Source organism: Chiroxiphia lanceolata, chromosome 28 (genome assembly GCF_009829145.1).
Source record: "Chiroxiphia lanceolata isolate bChiLan1 chromosome 28, bChiLan1.pri, whole genome shotgun sequence".
In the NCBI taxonomy this organism is placed as follows: domain Eukaryota; kingdom Metazoa; phylum Chordata; class Aves; order Passeriformes; family Pipridae; genus Chiroxiphia; species Chiroxiphia lanceolata.
In genome coordinates this window covers 4,139,984-4,160,019 of record NC_045664.1, presented here as the reverse complement: position 1 = coordinate 4,160,019, position 20,036 = coordinate 4,139,984, and the positions used below count along the sequence as shown (strand labels likewise).

Below are 20,036 nucleotides of genomic sequence, written 5' to 3'. Positions count from 1 at the left end.
GGTTTATGAAATCCATTGACAGCAATAATCCATCTTAAAAAAAAAAAAAACAACCTCGATTCACATGCAATTAAATCACTCTTTAAATGAAAAATAAAATGAAAAAAAAGGCAGAACGAGGCTCTTTTAGCAAATGACTCCCTGACTCCCTGCCCAGGCCAAGGGTGCTCCTCTGCCAGTTGAGGCTCATCTCCCTGCCTGTCACACCCTGGCACCTGCCTGGGCACAAACTCTGTGACAAACCTGCCCTGGGTTGGTCAGACCCTCCTTGGATCCTGAGCAACAGCGACACAGCCACCAACTCATTCAGCATCCCGGGTTTTTCTCCCCCAGGTTATCCCATTCCACAGCTCCTGAGGATTCACTGCCACTCCCAGGCAGGTTCTTGGAAACACCTACTGAGGTCTCATCCCAACAGCTACTGGGTTTGGGGTTTTTTTTTTTCCCCACAAAAAGCATGAAATTACATTTGTGGGGCTAATTAAGCATAAGATGACTTCTTTTTAGGTCCCTTGACACTGCCTCATGGCCTTCAGGATGTTATTGCTGGGATCAAGGCACAGCTCAGAAATCCAAAGAAATCCATCCTGCAATCATCTGGCTGCTCATGGAAGTAACACGGACTAGATTCTATTTAATACTATTATTTATGCAATAGCAGCACTATTGTACCACTCATATAAAGCCTACATCTTTGTAAAGCACTTTGCAAATCAAGTTTTGCTTTTCACCTGGCAAAAACCTCTTGGGAATGACCAAACCTTGTGTTCCAAACCTTCCCCTGAGCACTTTTCCACGACCTGATCCGTGTCTGCATCCCAGAGCCCAGGGAAGGCAGGAGAGCAGGGGGTGCAAACCTCTGAATGCTCAGCAGTTTTACTGCAAATCAAGCACAAAGAGCCCACTGTTTGTTGTGTTAATCCACCAGGTTTAGATAATATTCTGCTAAAATGGTCCCAATAAGTCCCTTTTGTTGCCAGCTGAGCCCGTGACATCAGCAGCTGCAGGCCCAGCTCTGCAGGACTAATTGGCTCTCACCAAATCTGGAATAGAAAAAGCTCATGACATCCTCAGTCAGAACTTCAGCAGGATTTGAAAAATTAGTAAATAGGCCTGAGGAGTCACATGCTGCAGCTGCAATTTGGGGGAGGCTATTTCTGTCCTTTAATTTTAATGCAATTTACCATATTAAGCTAAAAATGGTCCCTCTGAGATGTGCTGCAACATCCCAGCTCCTCAGTCTGGAGCAGAAGGCGCTGGGGCTGCGTGCCAATGTTTTATTATTTAAAAAAAAAGTCCTTCTCATTTAGGTTTTGATCCGTTTTACGTTCCTTGACACAGATTAAGTTATTAGAAAATTAATGAGAATCGTCTGCAAGGCAGCAGGTTTGGGGTTTTTTTTCTTTCTTTGGGCCTGCAAATGTCACCATCCACCCACAGCAGAGGAGGGAAAAGGAGGGGAGAGAGAGAGGGTCTGGTGCTGACAGACACTGCCCTCCATTCCCTCCCCAGGGAGAGAACCTGCTGTCAGACAGGCAGAGCATTTCCAAGGCAGCCCCTTCCCCAGGGACGTGTTTACAGCAGATAAAGTGGGAATTGGGAAGCAGCAACTTTGGGGTTGATGGGAACAGGGGACCAGGAGGCACCAAAGCAGGTCTCTGGTGGGGCTCCAGCAAGGCTGGGGCAATTTTCCCTGCCAGTCAATGGATTTCCTCTGGATCTCATGGGCTCTGGGAGCCAGACCCCCCCCCCAGGAGCAGATCCCTGGAGCCAGGGAAACTCAGATCCCAGTGTGGGAAAGGCAAAGAGAACCAGGGCAAGGATGGGCATCACCCACCTCCAGTGGGGTCTGAGAGAGACTGTCCACCACAAAAAGAAAGCAAAGGCTTTGGCTGATCACTTGGCTTCCTCCTGTCCCCAGCCTCACCTTGTGCCATCCACCAAGGGCTCAGTAAAGTGAATTTATTTTGGTTTAATTGTACAGATGCAGAACTGCCTGGTGATTTAAGGCTGTTTAATAAAACTCTGCAATAAACCCACTGTAGCAATCTGTAATGTGGACAGTTTGGGAACAAACTCAAATCCTGTCCTTCCTGGACCCTGCCAGGCCCACCCAGCCTGCACAGGCAGCTGAGGATGGAACTGGCTCAGAGAAAACCCACCCCAGGTCTGAAGCCCTTGGCCAAGAGATGAAATGATCTCAGTAACATTGCAGGGAGTGATGAGCTTCCTTCCCCCCTCTCCATCTCTTAGATACTGAGATCCTTCCCCCAAAAGAGCCTGGAATGAGCAGAGCAGAGGCTCGTTGTGCAGAGTCCCAGGAATGTGGATTAGGAACTGAGTTGGTGCCTGAACCACCACAGCCACCCCTGCCCTGCCTTCTGCAGCAAGATTTTTCTTTCCATCTTCTCTGCAGCTGCTTCCCAGGCAGAATTCCTGCCTGAGCCCCAGAGGCACTCCCAGCTGCTCAGACACCTCCAGCACCCAGGCCATGTGAGATGATAATGCCATTAAACACTTGTCAAGACAGATTTGAGGGAAGACACCAACTTAAGGTTCCAAAAAGTGCTTTTCATCCTTTTATGAAAAACTAGAGAATCCTCAAGACAAAGATGTTCTTTGAAGTTTCTTTTAGAAATGCAGACACTGAGACAGGATATTCATATTCCTGATAAGCACGAATTTATTAGTTCACAGCCTTACTAAGGATTGCTCCAAGTTTGGAGGAGAAAGCTCTGGGTGTTTTATCTCCCCTGGCCAGGCTGACACAAAGAACTGGCTGATAGTGACATTCCCAGGTGAAAGGCATCTGTCGAGGTCATCGATTCTTGCCTTCAAGGGCAGAATTAATTCTGGCAAAATATTATTTATGGTCGGCTCTCTGGGGCTAAGATAAGTCAAAAGGGAACAAAAGACACATTGGGTCTGTCTACCAAGAAAACCCCATTAATAACAAGCCCTCGCTGTGTCATTTCACATAAAAAGGGTTTGCAAAATAATCACGTCTCGAGGAAATTTCAGAACGATAACCCCCAGCAAAGCTGCTCCTGAAGTGCCTGCAGCAGAGGTTTGGCAGCACTGAAGGAACCTGAGAGGAGCTGGGAGCAGAATCCAAGCTCTCCTGCAGGATTTTGGGGAGCCAGGGCAACGCTGGGGGGTCGGGGAGCAGGAGACAAGAGTTCTCTGCAGGATCAGGCAAAGGGTGCTCTGGGGGCCACAGAAAACCAGGAACAGCAGCTTTTGCCTGAAGAACAGACCTCAAAGTGTTCCAGCCTGCTGCTGGGTCATGCCTTGGTCACACACAGCCCAAGGTGGGATCCCATCCCTCATTTCCACAGCGGATGGACTCCTCCGGCAGTTAATTGGGAGCCTGGGTGAGAGCCAGGCTGCCTGTCCTGGGGCTTGGCTTTGGGAAGTGGAACAAGGTCCTTTGTGAAAGATGCAGGTGAATGGAAAGGGGAAGGAGGAGGAGAGGACAACCAGCAATGAGCAACCCTGGGGTCATTAACGGGGAGGAGGTGGGAGAAGGGAGGTGGTGCCACTCCAAACCCACCCTGTGCTCATCACTCACTGCTGGGCCACACACACCCCACAATATTGCCCTGGGGGATTCCAGCCTGCAGGAAATCAGGCCCCTGTTCCTCTCTCCTGTGTTACAAGCTCAGCTCTGCAGGCACACAGTGGTGTTTTCCCCCCTCCAGAACAGCCAAGCTCCCAGGGCAGCCTTTCCTTCACCAGAAATAAGTGACTGCTGCTTTTCCCTGACACCTGCTTTCCATTTTCCCATCAGGGTCTGGCTCCTGAGCCTCCCCCTGTGGCATGCACAAAGCCACAGAGGCTTCAGGAGGTCTCATTCTGTAAAATAAATGCAAACCAAAAAAAAAAAAAAAAAAAACACAAACCAGCAATACAAGCAAACCCTTGCTGAAATCACTCCCTGCATGTTTGGTTTCTGCTGTGCTCGAGTGAAAGCCAAGGCAAGGAGTTCACAGTCATCTGCAAGAGTGATGGTGCAAGAGACAACCCAAGTGAGAGAGCAGCCACAGCACTCACAGCTTCAGTGCTCATTAATTCAGCAGCTTCCTGGCTTATTCCAGTCTGGGAGAAGATGAATTTGTTTATAAACATAAGGATGTGCTGCTCTGTATTCTGTGAAGGTTTAGGACTGACCTGACCAGCCCCCAGTCTGCCCAAACCACTGCAGCCTCACAGTCACCCTCTGTGTCCCTACAGCCCCGAGGGACGAGGGGGAACAGCACAAGAGCACAAAGAATTCCTTCCACTTCCATAAAGTCCAGTGAAGACAAAGCAGGAGGGGGGATGGAGAGCTCTGGAGGACCCACTGCAGGCACTCTGAAATCTTTCTCCCTGGCTGAGCCCATGACCCAGCAAAGCCATGTCAGCCCAGGGCTGGGTGTGCTGGGTTTTAGGCTACAAGGGGTAAATCTGTTAAACCCAGGCTCAGCAGGATCCCAGGTGAGCTCTGCTTTAGTCACAAGCCTGAGCAGATTGTGTGTCTGTCATGAGCATCCCAGTCATCACTGCAGGCCTGGGGAGCAGACACGGGATTAGGGACAGCAAATACTGCTCACAGAGTTTCTCACTGTCTCAGGCAGGGAATTTAACCCTCGTGCTGCCCACGAGCAGCTGAGGGGCAGGAACACAAGTGGGCTGAGTTGTGGATTCACTGACTCCTCTGACACAGAGGGAAGGGGGTCTGAGATGGCTTAAAAATTAAATGGGATGGATTTCTGAAGACACCACACACCTCCAGTGTCCTAATCCAAAAAAACCCCAACCCTGAGGATGTGCAAGGACACATGTGTGAGGAACACTGCCAGGGCCACCCAGCCTGCTGAGCTAAAACCTCAGAGATCCTTGACAGGACAGAAGGATTCTCCCGCCAGTCACCTTGTCACAGTGATTAAAACAACTCCTTCGTGTTGCTCCCGAGGATCTGCAGTGCCAGCTCAGCAGGAGAGGCTCCTCCAGCAGGAATGGCCACCAGAGACTTGCTGATCTCCAGCAGAAACCGTTTAATGACAGCCCAGAGGTCAAAAATCTGTTTTCATGAACACGGGACATCACCCGGGCTCTGTGCAGTGCCTGGGCTGGAACAGCCTCAATCTCCATCAGCCCCTGGCAGTGACAGATCCTGCTCCTGAGGAGCCACTCCAGAGCCAGCAAACACTTCCACCAAAATAAATAAGACTCTGAACCTTTGACCAACACCATTCGCTCCCCACTGGTGAGCCAGTTCTGCCAGACAAGGCAGCAAAGCAAAACAAAGCCCCTTGTTTTCAAAGTGTACCAAAAACTCTCAAGATGCATCATCTGTGGGCAGCCCCACAGCAGCAAATACCTGCACAAAACCAGCAGCAAACACCTGCACAAAACCAGCAGCAAACACCTGCACAAAACCAGCAGCAAACACCTGCACAAAACCAGCAGCAAACACCTGCACAAAACCAGCAGCAAACACCTGCACAAAACCAGCAGCAAACACCTGCACAAAACCAGCAGCAAAGTCGGTGCAATCTGCTTAAAATCCACCTTAGTTCCCTGTATCTTTAACTCCTTCCCGAAGCAAACCCACTGGGGTTTATTGCACAGCATCAGATGCTTGAGGAAAATTTCATTAAATTAGTTTTCTTTAACCACCAAGAGCATTTTCAATAGCCACAAAGAGGGTTTCTCCTGGTGTCCACAGTCCGGGTTGTCCACTGGAGATTGAAAACAAACAGAAGTGCAAGAACAGCTCAGGCTTAAAACAAGTTCTGTGCTTGTTCTGAGGAAGGGAGGTTATTTTATTTAATATAGATTTTATTTCCACACCCTTTAACTGGTGCCTCTTTTGAAACTCGGATCCAACTTGATCCCAGAGGCAAAGGGAAGAGAAAACCTGCAGCCCGAACTACAGAGAAAAATCACTGGAAGAGGAACAAAAAAAACCACGGCTACAAATCATGAACCAACATTTCCACCTGGAGGCTTTTACGTGTCAGCTGCATTTCATCGGAAACGTTGGAAAGTTGAAGCTCAGAGGTGCTGCTGGGAACTCCAGGAAGCAACACTCCCTGGTGCTGAACATGACACATTGCAGTGGTTAACACGGGCTTTCACAAAGCTGGGTTAAAGGAGAGGAATGTCAGCGGTTTGTGCTGGGGTTTGAAGGATCCCACCGTGTTTTCAACAAAATAGAAGAAAAAAATAGAAATCACACTCGCTGGCCCAAACTGAAGTTTTCTTTTCAAGGGTGCACTTTAGCATGACTGAGTCAAAATAATGATATGAAACCAGCAGATCTCATTGCTGCAAGCAAATGACAATCAGAGCTTATTCCTGCACGTCCCCTTTGGGGCTGAGGCCAAAAATCACTGCTTTGCTTCTGCATCACAGGGCACAGAGACACCCCTGGGGCTGCCAAGTGTGTCCTGTGCACCAGCCAGGGCTCAGCCTGGGCACAGGACACGTCACTCTGGGGCTGACATGGCTTAAAAACCCCACAGGAACAGCAGCAAGCAGCAGGAACACACAGCTCCCCCATTCCAGCTGCACCAGGCACTGAAAAAACCAAGCAGGACTCCCCAAAATAACACAAATAACTCCGGGATTAGTGAAGCTCCTTCCTGCTTCAGCAGGAAAAACAGCTTGGGCCCCTGGAAAACATTTTATACCTCCAGTAAAGAGCATTAAGCACGGATCTCCTCAAGGGTTTAAAGCAAAACAACCTAAATCCCTTTACTGGGGGAGAACTTCTAACTGTGGAACCTCAAGACCTCTGTGAGGGCAATATTACAGTTATTTCAGTCAAAACTACAGCCCAGGCTCTGCCTAAAATCAGGAAGTTTCTCCACCTACTATGGACTCTTCTCCAGAGGAAGGAGAGGTGGAAAGAGGATTTGTTAGGGGAGAGGGGGAAAAAAAAAAAAAAGAGACAAATGTTCCTGTTCTGCTTCCTTAAGGCATCAAATGAAGTTATACTTAAGAAACTTAAGACATCCAAGACCAGACAAAGATGTGATAACTCAGAATGACCCCAGACTTCGGTGCTTGCACTGCAGCTCACCCCTGGGAATCCTGCTCCTCCTTTCACACAGCCCTCTGATCCCCCTCACAGAGCAATCCTGGTTCTGTCCCTGCTCTTCCAACCCCTCCCTGATTCCTCAGAAAAAACTCTCGGGAAGAATTCAAGATGCAGGAGCGAGAGTTCGGAGGGACTGAAGTTGTGGAGCTCCTCATGGACCAGGCACCACATCTCTGACTCTGAGCTTCAGTCAAACCAGAGCAGGAACATTTAAATTGGAGTCTCAGTGAGATCCCCAGCAACCCTCACAGAAAACAGGCAAGTCAAGCAGCAGAGTTATCTTTGGGAAAAATCTATTCTCCATAATGGAACAATAATCCTTTTGGATTCATTGATGCTGACAGATTAAATGCTCCAAATTCACCTTTTATTTTCTGGGCTCATTTGACGCAAATAAGTCCTACATTTTTAATATTCCAGGGGGAGCAGGGGGAGTTCTGCTGTTCCTGTGGCAAACTGGGTAATTAATGGAATGCCCTGGGAATTCAGAACTATAAATTCTGGTACCAAGGTGAAGAACTCACTTGCTGCCAACTTTTAACCTGGAAGCTGAATTCCTTTTGGTGAATTTGCTCCCTGTTGAGGAAAAGCCCACGGAGCTGGGCTGGTAACAGAAAGAATGTGAGAATAAATGTGTTTATAATAAATTATATACACACCAGGCCTACTACAATAAGTTATTCCTACCCTAATATGGGTCCCAAAACCCCAACCAGAATCTGAAGGGCAGCAAAAGGCACAAAATTAGGACACCTCCAGCATCCCACCTCATATTTCTTCATCTTAAGGTCCACCAGGTCACTCAGTGTTGGCTCTGCGTGTTTTCCCCGTGGATTCTATCAGGTTTCTGTAGTTTCTAAAGGTGAATAAGAGGGTTTGCACTGCTGTGTTTATCCCTGGAATAATTCTCAGCTGCTTTCATACAAGGGAAGTTGCTGCTCGTTGCCTGAGGAGGCTCAAAGGCTCCAGGATGCACAATTACCCAGGACATTTTAATGCTTTTTTAGAAATCTGTATTTTTTTTTAAATCACTTTACTCCAAGAACTCCCTGATGGGAATAACGAGCAGAACTGTACCGGGACATCCCAGTACATCCATTCCCACCCTCAGGGCACAGCTCTGACAGGCAGAGGGCTGTTCACTGCCTCCCAAAAATCCCCTTTTTACCCCAAACAGCCCCTGTCCTTCACAGCCAAGTTAAAGGACACAAAAGATCCCAGCTGGAAAGTGGCACTGTTGGTGTCAGCAGCACTAAACACCTCCCAGTATATCACCAGCAGCAGCAAATTCCACCAGGATGGGGAGCTGGAATGAACATTTCAGAGGGGAACAGCTTCCCAGGGATCTTTAGGGGTTTGAAACCCAGCCTGGAACGTGGAGCATCCGTCCCCATCACAGTCCCAGGCACATCTGGTGAGCTGCAAACCAGACATGGATTTATATCAGAGGCTGAATTTAATTAATGGGATGTATTTGTTTCTCTGTTATTGTCAGATGGAAGCTCAGGAGGGATTTTGGGAACAACTGTCCCCAGTTCAGAGGAGATCTCCATGTGTGCCATATTCACTCTGCCAGGGCTTGGGCAATGCACTTCCACAGGAGAGGAGTTTCAGAGCCACAAAAGCACTTCCTACTGGAAAAAAATCCCAGTTATCCAGCAGAAGACGAGCCCTGTAACACTCCTGGAACTGCTGCCAGGTGACCCACCTGCTGTGGGGCTGCAGCTCCCCTCGTTTTCTCCCACAGAAGGACTGGCAGAGCTGGTGCTGGAGTTGTGTTGGGATGCACATGGAACCTCACACGTCCTCGGCTGAGAAACCACATTAATTTTGCCATTGTTCTACAGAATTGCACAAACAATGCCCTGTATAAGCAAATTAATTAGCTGCTGCCTATTCATCCTCCTCAATAATCCAAGAGCCAGCTAATTGCTGAATAAATTCAAAACCACGCTGGGCTTCCCAAAGGAAGTGTTTTTAACCCAAGTGGAGCTGAACGAACTCAGGGCTTCGCTGGGGTCTGGAGCTTTTGTAAATGTCAGAAAGAGAAAACAGGCAAAAAAAAAACCAGCCAAAGAAACACCTACAGCAGCAGCCAGCAAAAAATTCATGGGGGAAGATCACGTTGAAGTGGAATTGCCCTCTGACATTCCCTGCATGGAAATTCCTATGAAGTATTTGGCACTAAACAGCAGCAGGCAAGTCACTGGACTCCTCCAAGAGCCTGCAATAACAGCTCTTCATTAAGAACGTTTCTGAATGGTGTTAGAAAGGCCACAGAAGGGTGGGTGGGGAGGGGAAGATGATGAAAATCACATTAATCACTGTTTGCAGGTAAATTCCAAGGGTCAGGTTGCTCAGAGGGCTCTAAAATGTGGTTTCTTGACCCCAGCGAGAGATGCTGGAACACAAACCCCCTTCATACTCACAAACACTCCTGCTCTATCTGAGGCCACGTGACACAACAGAGACTATTAAAAAGTATAAATAGAAAACGAAACGGTTTTTTTTTTTTTCTGTTTCATACAAATGAACCCTGACCATCTGCTCCAGAGCAGCAGCAGCATCCAAAACCAGCCGAAACAGCAGCCTCTGGTGTCAACACCCTGCTCCTTCCTCAGCCTCCACCTCTGACTGACACCACAGCACAGGCACAGCGAGGGATTCTGCTCCAGGAGCAGTTTTTCTCCATCTTGGCATGACAGGTCATGGTTTTGGTGTTTGCCTCCTGGAATTCACCCTGAAAAACCCCCTCAGCCTCCAGCCTGGCCTGGTGAAAACCCACCCTGAGACGGGGCTCTTGCTGAGTGAAGATGTATTCCAAAATTCCTGCACCCCCGGCTGTGCAATCCTGCCCTTTGGAGTGCCCAAACTTCCCCGTGGTTTTGGGAGTTACGGTTCCAAAACCTGAGTTTCCTACTTATGGAAACAAACCCCTCATTACACCACGCACAGACAGAGCCTGGGTCACCAGGGAGAGCTGAGGAATAGGCTCTGTTTACTAAATAAACCCACGAGTAGACTGAGTTTATTTTCCGAGAAGTTACAAAGTCAAATAATATAAATATTGACAGAGAAACCCGCAGGAGACACTGCAGGGGAGTGGGAGGTTGGCTCAAAGCAGAGCAGTGCCTTGTCATTTTAATAAATGCTTTGTCCTAACAAGATAAAAATGCACCATTATCTGGATGGAGTGATTTGAGCAGAGAGATTCCTACAGCATCCCCGTCCTGCCTTAATTTCTGTTTGCTCCTGTCTCAAGCCCAGCCCCGGCTGAGGCATCAATAACACCCCTACTTGGAGACCAAATAAATCGATGTACTGACACCTGGGTGTGCAGCTGGGGCTGCCACATCTGCAGTGATTCCCTCAGTGAACTGTTGAACGTCCTCAGAACCAGCCAAACCAGCCACAGCCAAACCAGCCACAGCCAAACCAGCCACAGCCAAACCAGCCACAGCCAAACCAGCCACAGCCAAACCAGCCACAGCCAAACCAGCCACAGCCAAACCAGCCAAACAGCTCCACTGGCAGCAGAGACAGAGAGCCCAGGACAGCCCCGGGAGAGCAGCAGGAATAACACCCATCCTTTGGGATGGAGGGCTGGGGACACCCAGACCCCTCCCCGCTGTTCCTGGGGTGGGAACCCCGGAGCAGAGCTGGCACAGCAAACCCACAACATCCCCCAGAGCATCACTGGTGGCTCCTCCACAGCTCTGGGCTGGTGACAATCAGGCTCTTGGCAGGGCTGGACAGAATCCTCGGGCACACAGCGAAATCCCAGCCCACTCATGGGGAAATAAAGAAGAGCTCATCTAATCTGCACAAGGACATCATTAAATACAAGATAAAAGGTACAACCAGGACATAACTTGCCCACCAGTCCTGTCTTACTTCTACATCAACAGAAGTTGCTATTTTTACCTAAAACAAGCTTTATTTCTCCAGAGCCTGGTTTGTCGAGTTGGTTCCTAGATGCAGAATATCACTGTAAACATGCAGCTCTCTGAACAGTATGTGATCAGTGCCTCTCATGTTAAAAAGCAATTAAAAAAAAAAACAAAAAACCAAAACCCAAACCAACAGCAGATTTCAGGCTAAAAGGGGATCTTTGCTCCAGCAGCTCCCGAGTCCATTAGGTGGCTTCACAGAGCATTTTATCATCATAAAATCCGAGCTGACCAAGCCATCCAGTCAGAGCCACACCGTGGGAAGAGGCAAATCCCTAAACAAGGCTGGTTTGGAACAAAATGCACCCAGAGCTCTGAACCCCCTGGAACAGGGAGCTTTGGGTGTCACGGCACAGGAGAACATTAATGCTCATGTTCAGAGACATCTTTATTCAGATGTGTGCAACCCCAAATTAGTTTCGAGGCATCAACGAGATAATAAATATTAGTGAGACTCTTCTCAAATTACCACTGTGTCTGAGCAATTTTTCCTGGAAAACAAAAGCCCACAGCTCCCCATGTATATTCATCCCAACAGATTTCAAGTGCTGAGAGAAGGGTATCTACAGTTATTTCATTTTTCTTTAATCCCCGTTCAGAATGGGAGCCTGGAACACAATCTGTCTCAGAGGCAGCTTTTAGACAACTTCATAAACCAAAAATCTCACAGCTCAAGGGTTGGAACTGAGGTTTAACTGCTTCAGCCAAAGCTACGAGTAAACACCAGGCAGCAGCACCACTGAGAGCCCACGGACACCAAACTGCTGGGAAAAATAACAAATACCACTGTTCTCCTGAAAGCAGGTTCTGCCCCAGTGCAGAACCTGTAACGTCCTGCGTGGCAGGTTTTAATTAAACAGCTGAAATTTGTTATTTAACAGCAGCAGAACATCATCCTGCTCCGTGGGGTGGAATTTCAGATGCCAGTCGGGCCCGATCCTGAGCACACTCCCCCCCAACCCCGGAGCAGGAGCTGCCCCAGCTCTCCCAGGTGTGGAACACAAAGGGCCCCCAAGCTCCTCACACCGCTGATCTGAGCACACACACACACACACACACACCCTTGTGCAGGTGCTTCCTGATCAAAGCATTAGAAAAAAAAAAAAAGGAAATATTTCTTATTTTATTCTCATTATTTATCACTGCCTTGTAAACTGGTGGGGTGGTTTTTTCCCTGTTTGGTTGTTTTTTCTCCCCCAAAAGGCCATATTTTGTCCACCACACAAAAGCCTCTCTGATTTCCCCCTGCTGGACCAGTCAGTGGGTTCAGCGGGGAGATCGCGGCAAGGGAGGTGGCCACTGAGCTTCCAGGACCTGTGGCGAGGTGTCACAAGCCACTGGCTACCTGTGGCTGATTCCCCACGCAGAGACCGGAGCCAATAAAGTCCATACAAAGGAAAATGGAAGCACAGACACGACAGGCACGCCAAGAGAGCTCCAAGGAAGGGCTGGTGCGGGAGCAGCGAGAGGAAGCTTTGAGGATCCGCAAAGTCTGATCGCTCCATTGTGCCAAAATGAACCCTTTGTAACGAACACACCATTGCGGGCTCCGAGCGCGGACACTGCCTCACCACCAGCAGGTACCTGCCTCCCAAAAGGACACCAGCGCCCTTCTCATCCCCTGGCACTTCCAGCGCCCGGGGAAGCGCAGCTCCAGCCGCCGAGGAGTGCGGGATGCGGGACCGCGAGGGGCCGTCGGCATCCTTTGGCTCCGTGCCCCGAAGGGATCGTCGCACTCGAGCGATCCAGCAGCAAAAAGTTACATAAAATGAAGAGAGCGGGACTCCGAGCGCCGCGAGCACCCGCCTTACGGGGACGCGAAAAACCAGACCCCTGGCGTGAGCGCATCGAGCCGAGACACCTGCGCTGCTCCGCGGGTGATGGAGAGGGGAGCTCTCCTGCCAGGAGAGGGCAGCGAACCCCCCAGACCCCATCCCGGCACAGCCCGACCCGTCTCCGGGACCCTCGCGAACGCCTCGCACCGGCCCCGTCCGAGGGACCCGCGCCCCGCGGGATGCCCGAGGATGCCCGAGGATGCGGGGCTCTCCCCGCCCGACCGCCCGCAGCCCGCGGGGGCTGTTCCGCGCTCCGAGCACCGCAACCACCGACAGACAGCACCGACAGACAGCACCGACAGACAGCACCGACAGGGCAACCACAGCGCTGCCCGCCCCGCATCCGCCGCGCATCGCTGTCACCTCCCGCCCCGTCCCCGCCGCGGCGCGGGTTTCTCTCGGCGGGGGTGCGGGTGTTGCTCTCGGAGGGGGTGCGGGTGTTGCTCTCGGAGGGGGTGCGAGGTGCTCTCTCGGAGGGGTCCCCGCCGTCCCCCCATCCCGGAGCCGCGGTCCTGCCCCGCTCCCCCCGCACCGGAGCAACCGGTGGCACCCCCCGCCCCAAACTTGCCGGTGCCTCGGGGAGGGGACGAGGAGCCCCCCGCTCACCTCGCAGCGCGGTGCTCCAGCCGCAGAGCCCCAGCAGCAGCAGCAGCAGCAGCCGCGGGTCCAGGCGCGGGGCTCCTCCGCCCATGCTGTGCCCGCAGCGCCGGGGGATGGAGGGAGCCGGGATGCGGATCCGCCGAGGGTCGGGCTCAAGATCTCCGAGAATTCGCCGCGGCTGCGGTGGGGCGGTGGGTTTTCCCCCTCCTCCACCCTCCTCTGTCCCGCCCTTTGTCGCCGCTCGGGTGCGGGGATGCTGCGGGTGCGGGGGATGCTGCGGGTGCGGGGGATGCTGCGGGTCCGCGCGCTCCTCTCCCCGCTCCGGCCGCCGCCGACTCCGGGCCCGCGGCGCGTTCCCGCATCACTAATGAGCCGCCCCTCCCCCCGCAGCCAATTAGGGGGCGCGCGGGGCGGATCCTGCCGGCGGCGCGCGCACAGGTGGGGAGAGACACCCCCCCCCCTCCCAACAGGTGAGCCGGGGGGGTCGCACAGAGGTGGCATCAAAACCCACCGGAGGGGCTGGACCCCCCGGCACTGGGGCCCCAGAGACCCCTGGACCCCCCGGCACTGGGGCCCCCCGAGCATCCCCTGTACTGAGAGCCCTGAGACCCCCAAGTCCCCCTGCACTAAAAACCCTGAGCCCCCCGAGCATCCCCTGCACTGAGACCCCTGAGACCCCTGAGCCCACCCTGCACTAACCCCCCTGAGCATCCCCTGCACTGAGAACCCTGAGACCCCCTGCACTGAGTGCACTGAGCCCCCCAAGCATCCTCTGCACTGAGACCCCCTGCACTGAGTGCACTGAGCCCCCCAAGCATCCTCTGCACTGAGATCCCCTGCACTGAGTGCACTGAGCCCCCCAAGCATCCTCTGCACTGAGACCCCCTGCACTGAGTGCACTGAGCCCCCCAAGCATCCTCTGCACTGAGACCCTCCTGCACTGAGCCCCAAAGACCCCCAAGTCCCCCTGCACTGAGCCCCCGAGCCCCCTGAGCATCCCCTGCCCTGAGAGCCCTGAGCCCCCCAAACCCCCCTGCACTGAGCTCCCTGAGCCCCCCTGCATTAAGAACCCTGAGCATCCCCTGCCCTGAGAGCCCTGAGCCCCCCGAATCCCCCTGCCTTGAGCCCCTCGAGCATCCCCTGCACTAAGAACCCTGAGCCCCCCAAGCATCCCCTGCACTGAGTCCCTCCTACACTGAGACCCCCAAAAAATCCCCCTGCACTGACCCCCCGGTGAGTGCAGAACCCACTCCGGGGGAGCCACTGGAATGAGCCCAAACTCTTCCCCCCCATTCCCAGTGATCCCCCAGTAAACCCTCTGATCCCCCCCAAATGTGTGTTTGGGGGGCACAACCTCCTACCTGCCCTCCCTGTGCTCCTCCAGCCTCCCCAGGTCATTCTACCCTCTCTTACCCTCTTAAATCCACACATTTGGTCACAAACCCTTAAAAACTGCGAACAAGAGCACAGGGAAGAACCCCCCAACCCCCCAAAGCACCCCCGTTCTGGGTTGTTATTATTAATATTGCATCGGGCTGTGATCAAAAATTCTGTTTCTTGCCAGGAGTGTCACTGTTTCACTCTCCCTTCCCCCAGCTAATTGTATATAAATATTTCTATTATATACCTGATCAGGACACATGGCCAAGCGAAAGTATGAGGCCAAAAAAAAATCTCTCAAAAGAAATCTCTGCTCAAGTGCCCAGCTGCTGTTCTGCCCTGAATAGATTTGATCAATAAGAGGCTGGAAAGTAAAGGTACAAAGGTGAGTGGCTAAAGGAGGAATTTTTGGGCCTGAAGAACATTAGTTCTTCCAGATTCTGTCCTTATATCCACCAGTGCAGGAGATTTCAGGAATTGGTGGGGGTTTCTTTGCCACAGGGATCAGCGGGCAGAGGGGGAGAGGAAAGGGGAAAAGCCCCAGTGACACCTGGTGTGCCTGAGCTTCCAGGGGGACACAGAGCAGCCAGGAATGGAGCAGGAAAAGGTACAAAATGAGACCTGATGCTGAGGAAGGGTCTCACCCTGAGATTCCTGCAATCCAAGGTGAGGACAAACGTGCTTGAGCTGTGTGGTGCCTGTGAGAGGAACGGGGCTGTGGGAGTGGAACATGGTGCAATTCCTGGCCAAGGTACCACAGACTGCACCATAAAACACTGGGGTTATCCTCCATTTCCCCCTCTATTGGAAATAAACTCCATTTTCAGCAGGTGCCCAGACCAGAAGAGTCAGAGCACGGGGGATTATTCCCATCCACACTTGAGCAGCTGCACTAAGTTCCCTCTCTCCCAGCCCCACCAGCTCGGGAGTGTGGGCACATCTCAGGTTTAAGGGGACTCGGTTACTACAGACAAAATGTTTTGAAATGCCTGACTGATAAAGGCTGGAAAGATGCAGGAGGATTAGTTACATCTACTTAAGAACAAGGCTTGTCAGTTGGTCCTCCTGCAGGCTGCCTTTGTGCTGTCTTCAAGAGGAAACAAATAATTAAAGCAAAAGGAATTTGTAAACAGGATTTTAAGAGAGAGGAAAAAAAAAAAATCAATATCTGAGCGCATCACATCAGAAGATCCTTATTCCCTTGCCATCATGTGTGTTTGGTGTTTGCCAGCCTTCAGCTCCCAAGGAGGAGCAGGGCTGAAAAGGCAGGGAGAAAACACGGGAAAAAATATATTTTCTTCAGCAACCTTTTAGGTCATTGTCCCTGTCCAGTGCCTCCAAGGAAAATAAAAATAATAACAAAAAAAAAAAGACAAACACCTCCCCCCTAAAAAAAAAACCAGAAAAAAACCCCAAAACCAAAAACACACAAACAAAAAAACCCCAAGACCAAACAAACAAAAAAAAGAAAAACCACCAAAAAAACAAACAAACAAAAAAAAACCAAACCAAAAAAAAACCCACCACAAACAACCAAAAAAACCCATGGAGGACCAGAACTGGGAAGCTGAGCAGGGAAGTTTTACCATGTCAGAGCATCCTGCCCCCTCCCTCCAGGGCCTGCCCACGTCAGCAGCACAGCCCCGTTTCCTGGGACACAAACAGCCACTTCTGCTTCAAGCCCCACTAATTACGGATTTTTTGCCTACGCCACCAAGTCCCTGTTTGGTGCTTTGGATAAAAATACCAAGTTCCCAGTTTGTAACACAGCTCTGATGGGGAAGGAGAGAGCAAAAGTAGAAATAAGGGCAGCAGCTGTAACTTCAATCAGCGCACTTGGAAATAAAAATGAGCAGAATATTGCACAAAAAAGCCCCAAGACTCAGGGTGAGGCAATGCCAGCAGCTCCTGAGGCGGTGAAACGCAGCTGAAGATGAAGTTACAGGTTCTTCAAACACTGATGAATACAGAAATAAAGCTCTGGAAGTGCCATGGCAGCTCAAGGCACTGCTGTGTTTCTGTGAACGGAGGCTCAGTCCACACTCCACATCTGGCATTCTTCATTTCCTAGAAGCTCCAAGCCTGGAGTTCGATGCAGCTGCATCAAACACCCCCCCCCCCCCCAAACAGGACTGGAAAAGGAGAAAGGCCAAAGCAAAGCGACCCCCTTGAACACCTCGACACAGCAACCACACACAGGAGTGAGGAAACACCTCTGGGAGGGGCAGAGAGAACCTGGAGCCCCAAATCTCCCCTCAGGGCTTGGCTCTGCCACCACCTCCCTCCACAGGTCCTTCTGAGCACCTTTTTCCCCCATCTCAGGCTCCATCCTGAGCCCCTGAGCCGGTTGCCAGAGAGATTTCTGTGCCTTCAGCCCCATTATCTGACTGACACCCAGCACTCTGCAGCTGCAAAGGAAACCTTTCCAACCAGAACACGCCAAACCCCGATAACTCTCAATAACCCACAGAGCTACAGGCTGGAAGGGGGGGGGAATAAAAAATAAATCACCTCCTGCATCCTGGAAGCTCAGCAGAACGTTCCAGCTGAGTCTGCAAAGGTGCTCTCAGCCTCCATCTCTCCTCGAGTGCAACATAAAACTCTGCAGGCAGGTGATTCCACCGGGGTCGTTCTTTGATGGATGACCTTGGGGTAACCCCCCTGTGCCTGGCAGTAAATCAGGATTCACATCACTTGGGTGCCAGAGGAGAGGTTGGGGGTGGTGGTGTCATTGCTGGGACCTCTCTCAGGAGCTGCTTCATTTTCCAGCTCTTGCAAATAAACCCACACCTGAGCTGGCCCTGGAACCTGAGCCACTGGGGCACAGAGCAAACCCGACAGCAACAGGACCATAAATGCACATAAAGCCCTGGTGTTGGCACAGGGAACAGCAGGCACCAACTGGCTCTGGTGCAAATATTCACACCTGGACAACAGGTAAACAAGTGAGGAGGGAGCAGAACATCCACTGCAACAGCAAACAGCACTGAAATCCTGGGGATGGGCTCTGTTCCTGACCCAGACCAACCATCAAGAGCCCCCCCCAGCAGAGCCATTCTCACCCTGCAGGGGTGGAGGAGGAGGGTTGGATTGCACAGGGCATCGTGAATATGCAGAAACAGGTGAAATTCAGCCTGTTCCTCCTTTGCCCTCAGGTTCCTGGCAGAGCACAGCTGCCTCTGCCATCCCTCTGCCATCCCACGGGGCTCTCCCTGAGCAAACCAGGGAGCTGGATGTGAGTGAGGAGCTTCGGATCTTAAACAGCACAGTCCCTCATCCCTCCCCCTTTAAAGGACATGCTCTGCCAGGCCAACAACAAACCCAACCACCAGGATTAGTTCTGTGCAGCCATTTCTCCATCTCTGCCTCAGAAATCCTTCCTAAGCACGGGATACACTGGAGGGACTGAGGGACATCCTCCACCACAATATCCCACTTTGCTCCTGATCCACATTGTCATCTTCCTCTTTGCAATGTACACACCTAATTTAGACTTTGCCATTTTAGTAGCTAGAAATGAGTGTTGCTCTCAAGTTTTGTGTTATTCTGTTTCTATATGAACCAAAAAAAATTTATATAAACCCTTTTATTTCAAAGGATAAACTTCAGCCTCCTCAGAGATGGGGGAAAAAAACAGCCTTCAAAAAGCCCAGGGTGTTTCTTTAAGCAATTCCAACCCACATTTAAAGTGAAGTCACCACTGGAGCTGTCATAAGCCATCATCTCTGATGGGTTAAAAATCTATATTGTTTTTAAATTGATTAATCTGAGATGAAATGCAAGACAACTATTTGCATTTCCCTGTGTTTACTCATTCCAAAAATTGACAGACAGCGCAGAGAAAAGTTAATCTGATCAAAAGTAAGATGCTGTGCATCAGGATGGGAAAATGTGCATTAACATGCCAAGGGGGGCATGAACATCTGAACTCCACTAATCGATTTTAGGAATCATAAGACCCAGGCATTTAGAAAATGTCATAATCTCAATACCTGATTCGCTCTTTGATTTGTAATTTGGGGAAATCAGCTGCACTCGAAATTTTTTCCTGCAGCATTTTCTCCAGCTGGGCAAAGAGGAATTCCAACTCCAGCACCAATTATTGTTTTATGTCCACGCCCTTTTAGATTTCTGCATGTACATTGATGCTCTGATCCCACCTACACCCCCTTGTCACACATCCAGGGGGTTGTGTGGGGGCTGCAGCTGGATCCTGGGAAAAGGGCAGTGATTCCATGGGCTCCAACCTCTGGGAGCTCCAGGCTGGGGACAAGGTGGGCATCGGGCTCAGCTTGGAATTCCAGCAATTCCAGTGTTGTCAGCGCAGGTGTCACATCATTAACTCACCTCCCTGTGCCTCTGAAACCACCACCTAGTAATGGCTTTCCAGGGACGGGAGGAACAGGGGGAGGTGAACCCTTTGCTTCATTATTTCCATTTCAATCTGCAGCGCGGGCACAGAGGGCACCCACCTGGCAACCACAGCCCTGAATTATTCATCACCGGTGCCACCTCCTGAGATGCAGCCGCCCCACGACCTCAGGTGTGAAGCACAGCAAGGAGCTCAGTGGTTCCTTGTGTGCTGAGACATCGGTTCAGGTACGAGCCAGAGAGACAAGAGGAGCCCATTCGGGTGCAAGCGCCTGCACCGACCGGGCAGCTTTGCTGTTCTCCCCTTTCCGTGGGATGAGAAGGCAAAGATCCCGAATTTCGAGCGGCCCTGCAGCAGTTCTGGCTCTGTGCAGCAGAGGGAGGCAGCCAGCGCTGCATCGCCCACAGCCACCGGCTGTCAGGCGCTAAGGACTTAATTATGTTCTCCAACAAAATACAATGAACTCTGTCATAAGTAATCACACAAAGGACCACGGAGCCGGCAGCTCAGTGCAAGTGGCCCTCTGTGAGAGGTGGAGGGGAATTTTCTCTGGCTTCGGGGAGAACTTACTGGGCTCGTGAAAGGAAGGAGCAAAGTGGGACGCGGGGGGTTTGAGTCTCTCACCGGGACCTGACTCCACCTGTTGCTGTTTTACCACCAAAACACACTAAAAATACAGAAATTTCCTCTGATCTGGAAGGTCTCTTAAGGATTTACTTATAAATCTGTTTTAGCACATGAAAATACATCAACATGTTCAGCTGTTGGCAGGCAGGCAAAGCAGGGACCATTTTGCTCACGGTGTATTTGCA

General features: G+C 51.2%; 1 protein-coding gene across 2 annotated transcripts in view; it reads right to left on the bottom strand.

The window, feature by feature from the left end:
* The window catches only part of UNC5D (unc-5 netrin receptor D), a 95,094-nt gene extending 81,276 nt beyond the window's left edge, over window positions 1-13,818 (bottom strand). For both annotated transcript variants that reach the window (XM_032712717.1, XM_032712718.1), the window contains exon 1: window positions 13,479-13,818. In XM_032712717.1, coding sequence (XP_032568608.1) covers window positions 13,479-13,563 — 85 coding nt within the window. In that variant the 5' untranslated portion in view covers window positions 13,564-13,818. The remainder of the gene's footprint in view (window positions 1-13,478) is intronic.
* Window positions 13,819-20,036: the final 6,218 nt, after the last annotated feature.